At 47.4% G+C, this 10,059-nt stretch overlaps 1 protein-coding gene across 1 annotated transcript; it reads right to left on the reverse strand.

Moving 5' to 3' along the window:
* Nucleotides 1–277: 277 nt before the first annotated feature.
* Nucleotides 278–9,749, reverse strand: SEC61A1 (SEC61 translocon subunit alpha 1). Its single transcript, XM_044301514.1, has 12 exons — nt 9,572–9,749; nt 7,115–7,182; nt 6,609–6,674; nt 6,139–6,217; nt 5,846–5,977; nt 3,356–3,465; nt 3,128–3,281; nt 2,816–2,976; nt 2,448–2,645; nt 1,584–1,775; nt 1,422–1,498; nt 278–895 (listed from the first exon to the last, which is right to left on the reverse strand). Exons 1-12 carry the CDS (start codon nt 9,576–9,578, stop codon nt 709–711), a joined length of 1,431 nt encoding a protein of 476 aa, XP_044157449.1. The 5' UTR covers nt 9,579–9,749; the 3' UTR covers nt 278–708.
* Nucleotides 9,750–10,059: the final 310 nt, after the last annotated feature.

Here is a 10,059-nt window from a genome sequence, read left to right on the forward strand (position 1 = left end):
ACTGCCTCCAGAGCTGTGATTGGAAGCTCATGGGCACGCCCACTAGCTGCAACAGAATGGACACCCCCTCTTAGCTGCAGCAGAAAGGACACGCCCTTGAGCCGTCAGCTTGATATAAATCCAGCAGAGCAATAAATGTGGAGATCTCTGGATCCATGTGAGATGCAGGGCTGGTTCTAGCTTTGTTAGAAAGAGATCGTCATGTGCTGCATGATGTCTGATTTTCATTTTTTACACCTCAAGGGATAAAACCCTTTAAATAAAAACGTAGAACAGCTTGTTTTCAAAAGTTTTATTGCAAAAAAATGATAATACCCATCAGTTCTGCTCCGACTGTACAGACGCATTAACCGACTGGACGACTTAAGTCTATGAGAGGAGACTTAAATAGATGCCCTGTTTGTATTCATGCTCATAATTGTGAAAATTAAAATATTTATCCTGTGGGGAGGAAAAAAAAAAAAAGCAAAAAAAGTTCTTGCACATTGTCCACAATGTTATAAAAATGGGCCGAAACTGATAAAAGGAAAAAAAAACTAACAGGGTTCGTTTGAGGACGTCACTGGTGAACGGACACCAACTCAGCGATGTGTCTGAGCCCCTCTGAAGTCCCTGGAACACACACTTAGAACGGAGGTTTCCAAGTCACAAGATCAGATCACATCTTGGGTCTGCAGAATGACCTTGCAAAAAGAACATGTGATGGTTTTAGAAGAGAAGCGCGCCCATGCTTCCGACCTCGCTCTGCTCCTTGACAAATATTTCAAAGTATTGGTAGATAATGGTGACGGCCAACAGGATACCAGTTCCAGATCCTATGGCACCCAGGAAGTCAGCGAGGACAGAGAGCGCTCCGATACAAAGACCACCAAAGGCAGCGGCTGTAGGGATGTACCTAAAAGGAGGGGGGGAGAAAACGTATTAACTACAGTCCATTCTTGGTCCTCAATATGCACTGGAGGCGCTGGCAGGGAAACCGTCCATAGGACAGCAGTGTGCCCGCCATCTATGTGCTTGCTTTACTTGAATGTGCCAGTCATGTTACTACAGGGAGCACTAAAGCAGTTTACAGATATAGGCACATAGTACTGCCTCCCAGCAAATGACAAGCGCATGCAGTACTGCCTCCATTGCTCTACTTCATATATCACTAACTTTCCTATAGAAAACCACGTAAAGAACAAGGCAGATGGGCTAAGAAATTGCAGTCCATACAGGCAGCACTGCTGCATCAAACGATTGGAGGGTGACGCGACATATATGTCATACCATTGCTGTGGCCAAGTAAAGAACAGCACAGATTATTGCCAATTTAAAGTTTTTACTCATTTGTATTGCATCCTGTGGGTTTTCTAAATGTTGGGCAGTTCCTTTACTTTTTACCTTACTGGAACAGAATAACCCAGCAGTAAACCTCTCACCTGTTCAGCTCGTGCACCATGGATGTCTCCCGGTGTCCTCTCATCACCATCTGCTGCTCTTTAAGCTGCTTTGCAACCTGCAGACAACAGAGCAGTCAATTAAACTGTGCATAAAAGACAAGAGGAGCGGCACCATGTTAAGCTTCGTGGCCCGACACTTACGTCCTTTGCTGAGGAGCCAGATACTTCAATCCAGGTCTTGGAGAAGAAAGCGCAGGAGCCTAGCATAAAGACTATGTAAACTACCGCATGAACCGGATCATCCAGCACAGAACCAAACGACTCCGGCGGAGAAAGGAAATAGCACAGCCCACCCACAGGGTAGGCCCGGGCAGGTCCACCGGTGGAGGTGTCCTAAACAACGAGAGGCGAGGTTACAACACATTTCCCCTTAGTTCTTTCCATTAATGGTTATGTACGCCTTCCCAAGTGTCCCACCATTTCTACAGCTCCTATGCAGACTGCCTCAAATTGTGCAGTGTATTCCTGCAGTCTCACACTTTCTTCTATTTGTCCCTCACTTTGTGCTAATATGCATTTGGTAGGTTAGCAAGAAATAGAGGACAGATAGAAGGGAACTGCAGGACCAGACTATGCTCGAATGCCGATACCGAGACACATCGGTCTGCACAGGAGCTGTAGAAACAAAACAGTAGGAAATCTTTAACACCTGTTCAGAGTTGCTTCGTTTTCTATGCAATGAGAATTTTTTTTAAACAAATTAAAATTGTTGGCCATGGTGGACAGTTTATAATCTGGGTTAGGCCTCATGCATGGCCATTTCCAGTCCAAAAAACACAGATCTGCAAAATGCGGATACCGGTCGTGTGCATGCCGCATTTTGCTGATAGAACTGCTCATCAGGACATGTTCTATAATTTGCCCTTGACATCCGTGTGCTGTCTGCAATTTTTGTGGACCCATAGAAACAAATGGGTCTGCACGCGATCAGCAAAAAATGTGGATGAGGCGTGGACCCAAAATATGGTGTGTATGAGCCCTTAACTCGGGTCTCCAGATACTTACAGACCATGTTCCCAGGAGGTTGACAAGCAGATTGCCGCTGAAGCGGGCAGACAGCATCTGAGAGATGACGTACAAGTTGGAGACCAGGGCAGACTGCAGGATGATGGGAATGTTTGAGGTGTAGAACAGCTTAATGGGGTAAGTGTTGTACTGTCCACGGTAACGTGCAGACTTGATGGGGAGGTCGACTCTAAAGCCCTGGAATACACAAGGTTACAGAATTAGCAGAAGAATGAGGATGTGTTTCCATAAGAGGAAGGACAGTAACACGATTTGTCCAGTCAGCAAGGCGTGGCACCCGCAGACTAGAGGACGTCCACAGAAATCCGTACAAGTATTCACTGTACAATGTGGGAGAAGGGACCCACCTGGAAGTATATGACCACGGCAAAGACAAAGATGGTGGCAATCAGATTCATGAGGTTGGGCAGGTTCTGGCGATAGAAGGCTTCCCGGAGGGCACGGACTTTATCAGTACGAGTGGCAAGCAGATGGAAGAGGGCAATGATGGCTCCCTCGAACTCTGTGCCTGAAAAAGGGAATACAAACCACAATCAGAAGAAGCTAATACACAACTACGAATTTATAATCCAGTAGAAAATCTACACACACTATAAAACGACTTGTATGTACTGCCATATATACAAATATATGCATGCTGCATATCTCGGCTCCCTTACCTCTACCAGTGTTCACTGTGGTTGGGCTGAAGGCTTTCCATACAATGGTCTCACAGATATTAGTAGCAATGAAGAGAGAGATACCAGATCCCAGACCGTAGCCCTTCTGGAGCAGCTCATCCAGAAGTAAAACAATCAGACCGGCAACGAAGAGCTGGAGGCAAGAAAAAGGGTCTGGTTACTCTGAGGCAAAAGGGGGACATAAAAATATATGGAACAAAGTGTTACCTGGATAGTAATGAGCAGACAGATGCCAGCACCCATCTCAGAGGGATCGCCGTACATTCCAGTCATGACGTACACAATGGCCTGACCGATGGTGATGATCATACCAAACACTGAAGGAAAGGAAGGAAGATTACGTCCCTGCAAACCCAGATACCAATAATAGGTGCAGATTCTACTCCTCAACAATGGGATGTGCTGATGTGTGAACAGGCTCGTCTGACAGGCGTCCTACAGTCTTAACTCTGGCTCCATTTTACATTATTTTCCAGTTTTCAGAAGACGAACAGCATTGTAAACACTGGAGGAGTTATTCTGGCTGCAATGCTGAAGCCCAGAGACATGGACTTTGTGTTGAACAGAAAATGTTAAGCCTACGTTATTAATTGGCCTCATATTAACCCTTTAAATTGGGTTCTCTGGAAATTAAAAAAATACTGAAAATACCCAATTATAATAATATGTTCCCAAATACCTTTCATTAGGTATAATGGCTTGTTTTGTCTAGGGCAGTGTTTCCCAACCAGTGTGCCTCCAGCTGTTACAAAACTACAACTCCCAGCATGCCCGCACACCCAAATGCACGCTGGGAGTTGTAGTTTTGCAACAGCTGGAGGCACACTGGTTGGGAAACACTGGTCTAGGGAGCAAGCAGGGGAAATAAAATGGCTGCCGTCCTATTAGTACACACAAAATCTGTTCTAATCACAGAGGACGACAAGTTACTTCACAACACTGAGCTAAAGAGCTGCCTCATCCTCCTCTCTGCTCGTCAGGGATTATGATTAGAGGTGAGCAAATTTCATTTTTTTTTTAATTGGTTCACTGGTAAAAGGTGAATTGTGTTATGGATTCAGTTACCACGGACCATAACGCAATTCTATGACTGAATGCATTCAGTTACTCCTTCCACCATAATAGAAGTCTATGGCCTGCATAACAGATCCGTCCCATTTCCGTTATGCAAGAGGACTCCCCTGCATAAATGAAACAGGACGGATCCGTTATGCAGGCCATAGACTTCTATTATGATGGAAGGAGTAACTGAATGCATTCAGTCATAGAATTGCGTTATGGTCCGTGGTAACGAAATTCAAAACTCAATTCACCTTTTACCAGTAAACGAAGCGTGAACGAATTTCAAAATATGAAATTCGCTCATCTCTAATTATGATCCTGAATACAGTTTAATATGATCTTCAGCTGGATCTCTGTAGGAATGAAGTTCATGAGGGAGAGCAGCAGCACTTGTATGCAGTCTCCATCACCACAGTCTGTCCTCTGTACTTCATGTCTCCTCATGAACTTCATTCCTACAGAGATCCAGCTGAAGATCATATTAAACTGCATTCACGATCATAATCCCTGATAAGCAGACAGGAGGATGAGGCAGCTTTTTAGCGCAGTGTTGTGAAGTAACTTGTCCTGCTGTGCAATTGGGACAGATTATGTGTGTACTAATAGGACAGCGGCCATTTTTTTCTTCTTCTAATTGATAGGTGTCCAATACCTAGAACCCCACCAATAAGCAACTGAATTGGAACTGAGCTGCACTATGCCGACATCTACACAGTAAGGCCCCATGCACACGGCCGTTGTTCACAGCCGTGTGCGGGCCGTGGAACCGCGGCCTGGATCCCTCCTGAGAGCAGGAGCGCACGGCGTCACTGGTTGCTATGACGCCGTGCGCCCCCTGCTGCCGGCACAGTACAGTAATACACTGGTATAGATCGTACCAGTGTATTACTGTACTGTGCCGGCAGCAGGGAGCGCACGACGTCATAGCAACCAGTGACGCCGTGCGCTCCTGCTCTCAGGAGGGATCCAGGCCGCGGTTCCACGGCCCGCACACGGCTGTGAACAACGGCCGTGTGCATGGGGCCTAACTAAGAGCCTTCTGCTGCTTCCACTCTGTCTACTGTATAGTTTCCAACCTAAAACAGTCGGTGAGGGCGGTGGGTATCGAACCCACACATATCTGATACAGGTGACCTATCCTGAGGATAGGTCTTCAATATCTGTAGCCTGGACCTTAAAAGCTCCTGCAAATCTAGCAGGCGCCGGTCAGGTGCCCAGCTGTCATAGATAAGATAGAAGTGGTTTAAAAGTGAGTCTGTCTTCTTTTTCTAGCATACATAGCGCTCAGTGAACAATTTTGCCCCCAACTCTCTATCGTAGCTGTTACCATCCTCATTCACCCAATACTAATAGATAGAGAGAGAGATAGAGATATATATATATATATATATATATATATATATATATATACACACATATACATACTCTATATCTCTCATTTAAAAAAAAAAATTTATACTCAAACTCTTTACACCAGGGGCCAGCAAACTGCACTGCAGCTATTATGAAACTGCAACTCCCTGCATGCACAATTGCTTTCAGGTAAATACACTGAGCATGTTGGGAGTTAAACATTTCTGGCCATTAATATACAGATTCTAGAAACCCATGTGATAATTTACATGGCTGACTTACATTTCTGTGCTCCATTGAACAGAGCTCTGTCTTTTGGTGTGTCTCCAACCTCAATGATCTTGGCACCGGCCAGGAGCTGCATGATGAGGCCAGAGGTGACGATGGGAGAGATACCCAACTCCATTAAGGTACCTGTAAAATGGGAAGAATGTAGAGCAGTTAGTGCACCATACTAGAGTCTCCGCAGGTCTCCTGTACCATTCAGTGTCAGGAGCCTGGGGAAAACAACACCCCATCAACAAGAATTGTACCACCCATGCTGTCAGCACACAGAACACCAGCCAATCACTTACCTCTGTTGGAAGCCAGGATAACTCTCATCCAGTAAAAGGGATCTGCAGAGTCTGATGACATTATACCAAAGAGGGGAATCTAAAAAAACAAAACAAGTGACAAATCCTTAAAAGGGAGGAATCTACTAAGATCAGCACTGGAGCGGCAGAGCCCGCACAGAGCCAGAGCTGCAGCACATGATATAGAAGGGGTAGGCAACCTCCGGCACGCCAGCTGTTGTGAAACTACAACTGCCAGCGTGCATATTTGCTCTGCTCTTCTCAGAACTCCCATAGAAATGAATGAAGTACGCTGGGAATTGTAGTTTGACAACAGCTGGAGTGCCGAAGGTTGCTGACCCCTGTGATATAGCGCCACAGCCCCTTCACTGCAGTACCAGACACGGCTAAGGCTAAGGCGAAAGAGCGGGTCCCCGCAGCTATCCCCACTGAGTAAATGCATGGTGGAAGCAGTAACCTGCTGTGCTTACCTGGCAGCATACTAAGAAGATGAACAGGGTGATGGCCGTCCATAATACTTTTTCTTTAAATTGGATCTGGAGAGAATAAATACACAACATTAATACAAGAGTCAATAAGTAAATCTCGTGCAAACACACAAAGCATTGACGTGGCCCTCTGGCTTCTTTACAAGTGCACCAATGTTTTCTTCATCCAGTTTTCCCTCTACGGCACTCATCCCTATCAGTAGGAATTACCGAATTAGGGCTCATGCAAACAGCTGTAGTCACAGATACTGGCCGCATGCGTTCCACATTTTGCTGAACGGAACTTCCTTCCCTCTGCAGAACTGTCCTATCCTTGTCCGCAAAACGGGCAAGAATAGGACATGTTCTATCTTTTTTGCAGGGTCGCAGAACGGACATACGGATGGCTCATGCACACTGAACACAAGCCCTTACTGCCTGGGGATGATGGACTGCATTTACATCATGCAGAATATAACACAGTTTTTGCACCATGCATCGTCACCTACCTTTCTTTCTGGCTTTTGGATCTCTGGCAATATCGCACAGAACGGCTTAATTACTTCAAGAAATTTGACTGTTGGGAGAGAAAAAGAAATAAAGTTTTAATAACTTCACAATAATGATTTTTTATTTGGTTTGCGCCTGTGCACCTCCACGGCTGCGCTGTATACTATAAGTGGCTGATAAGACAACACCATATCAACAAATAAAGCTTACTGCGCTACAGAGATCAAATATTTGCCGAAGTGAAGCTCGTGGACTGACGTGTGCCTGGCGACAACGGATTTTGGACTGACGTGTCCCCGGTGACAGCTGATTACACTGGCAGTGAACGTATCCATTAATCTCATTCACAGATTACCCAATACAATAATTACATATATATCTGTACACATTACAGATTAAATCGCCTGAACCCACCGCTCGGGGCTGTCCGACCATTTAATGTATGTGGGGAGACCTCAACTCTCCCCCAATGTGAAGTGGGGGGGGGGGGGGGGGGTGATGATTAATTTCAACAAATCTGATCCTTTGTTTTCCCAGGTGATAAGCCGCCCCCTAAGGTGCCCGACAGCTGCTTTTTGCCCCCTCCCCACTGAGAACACATGCATGCTCAGCCGAACTCAGCATGCAATGGTTCCGGAGAAATAGTTGTCGACCAAAAGGCCGCTACCCAAGTTGTACAGCCGTGATGAGTCCTGCGAAGAGACCCTTTGGTTCCATCACTGCAGGAAGAGTCTGCAAACCTATGACTACCAGTACGCCCTAGTAGTGTCAGAATTGCATTTTATTTATTTTTTACAAACTGGATAGCAACAGGATTGATAGCACCGGACCAGTTCACGCACGGTGGGTTCGATAGCACCGGACCAGTTCACGCACGAGGGAGGGTTTGTTCGATACCACCGGACCAGTTCACGCAAGGGGGAGAGGGGGGGGTTCGATAGCACCGGACCAGTTCACGCACGGTGGGTTCGATACCACCAGACCAGTTCACGACCAGGACAGTGGTATTGAGGAGACAGGGGCATGATTTTGATACAGAGCACATTACAATAAAAAGTGGATAAGACCTGGCTGACGTTGCACGGCCTGGGGACAGCTGCACATATTTCTACTATGCCCTTACATGTACTGAACACGTGATGGGGGGTCTGACAGCTCAATGCACCTCAGACGCGGCCCTATCTAATCCTAACATGAGGGCCCTGCAAAATGCACGGGTTTATTAGGGTGAAGTGCGGCTCATATCATTGGACATTATGTAATTTCCATTGGCCTCCAGTGGGGTCAGAATACACAGCAGCTGACTGCGATGTGTGACCCGGCAGAAGCTCAGGTCACACACCCTGCCGTCCACACCTTCCCTGACCTCACATGGCTTCCCGCACTCCTGGCGGCCGCAGAGGCAGCTCTGGATGATAAAGTAACACTCCGCAGGAAGATGATTGAAGCAGCAAAGAAATCCCTGTGATGTTCCCGCTGTGGGGATCCGCTGACGCCAATGGGCGCTCACGTAATACAGGTTAAGGCCTCTATCACGCATCAGGGCCCTCTCACGTAATCATTGACTTTAATGTGTGTATTCGCACATCACTCATTTTCCTCTGACCGTGGGTTGGTGGTAACACCATGGAAACTTACGCTATTCTGTCCGCGATAACAGATCCCTCACGCACACTATAGCCTGTCTGTTCGTGAAAGCTAGGAACACAACACGGATACCTGCCAGGCTTGGTCAGTGGTTTTCACGGATCATTGCTAGGAGATGCTCTGGAAACTGTCAGCCTAGCAGTGTCCGGACCAAACATGGAGGGCAAAAAACGGATGCATGGACCAAACACGGATCAGCCTCTGACCATCTTGTCACAGATGTCAAGGACACGGACGTGTAAGAGAAGCCTACCGCTTCTCCTGAGCAGGTGACCCCCCCCCCCCCCCGCCCCAATGTGGACATACCATTAAAATGGGTCATCAGCCCCAAACCAAAGGAAACCTGCTGCGTCCAACATCTGCAGCTTACGCTCATCTCCAGAATGATCTAGAAAAACCAGCAGCGATGGACAATCACTCCCATCATTCTGATGATCTTCCCTGGCGGTAAAAACTATCAGGAGATCAATCTCAGTCGCTGACCTTAAATAACGGAAAATGAACGGAAATCCGCTCCGAGCAAAATGTTCTAGGTCGAAGGTAGAAATCCACCAAAACTGATCATTTTCAAATGGGAAATATGTGACCCTCCCTGAGGGAAGTTGCATAAGTCTTCACACCCAGGTGGTTTTATAATAATGAGGAAGCTGGAGGAATAATACAGGGAAGCTATGGGGCCCTAGGACTCCTCATATAAACTATACGGGACATATCCTCCATATATATCCTGGCCTCCGAGGAGAGCTCCATCCCCGTCTCCCCGGAGGTACAGTCCGTCCCCTCCCCTCAGGGGCGCTGCGGATACTCACTGCCCATGGCCGCGGCGGTCGGGGGGCTGCAGGAGGCCGGGTTGCTGGTGTGGATGCTCGGCGCTCTCTCTTCGGACTGACTGGCCTCCGCCGCTCTCAGCACTGAAGAAGCTCCCTAGACACGTCACCGAACACCGCTCACCCACACGTCAGTCACCGGAAGAAAGAAAAATCCCGGCGACTTCCGCTTCCTGCCACGCTCAGCGGCATTCCTCACGGCTGACCGAAGGCTATGGCGGCCATCTTAAGTGCTGGCAGCGGCGGCTCTAAATCGAAAGAATTGTCCCACCCGTTGAGGAGGAAGGGAAGAATTCGGAGCTTGCAGTGACTGAAAATGAACGGCTGCTCTGGGGAGGTACGGCCTAGTCGGTCTTTAACGCTGTCCTAGGAGAGAGCTCGATTCCGACGGGCCCGTTTCCAAGATGGCAGGTGGGAGCAGCCGCTCGCTATGACGTCATTTCCGTTCCGGCTTTGAGGGTGGCGTGTGA

Source organism: Bufo gargarizans, chromosome 7, assembly GCF_014858855.1.
Source record: "Bufo gargarizans isolate SCDJY-AF-19 chromosome 7, ASM1485885v1, whole genome shotgun sequence".
NCBI lineage: Eukaryota > Metazoa > Chordata > Amphibia > Anura > Bufonidae > Bufo > Bufo gargarizans.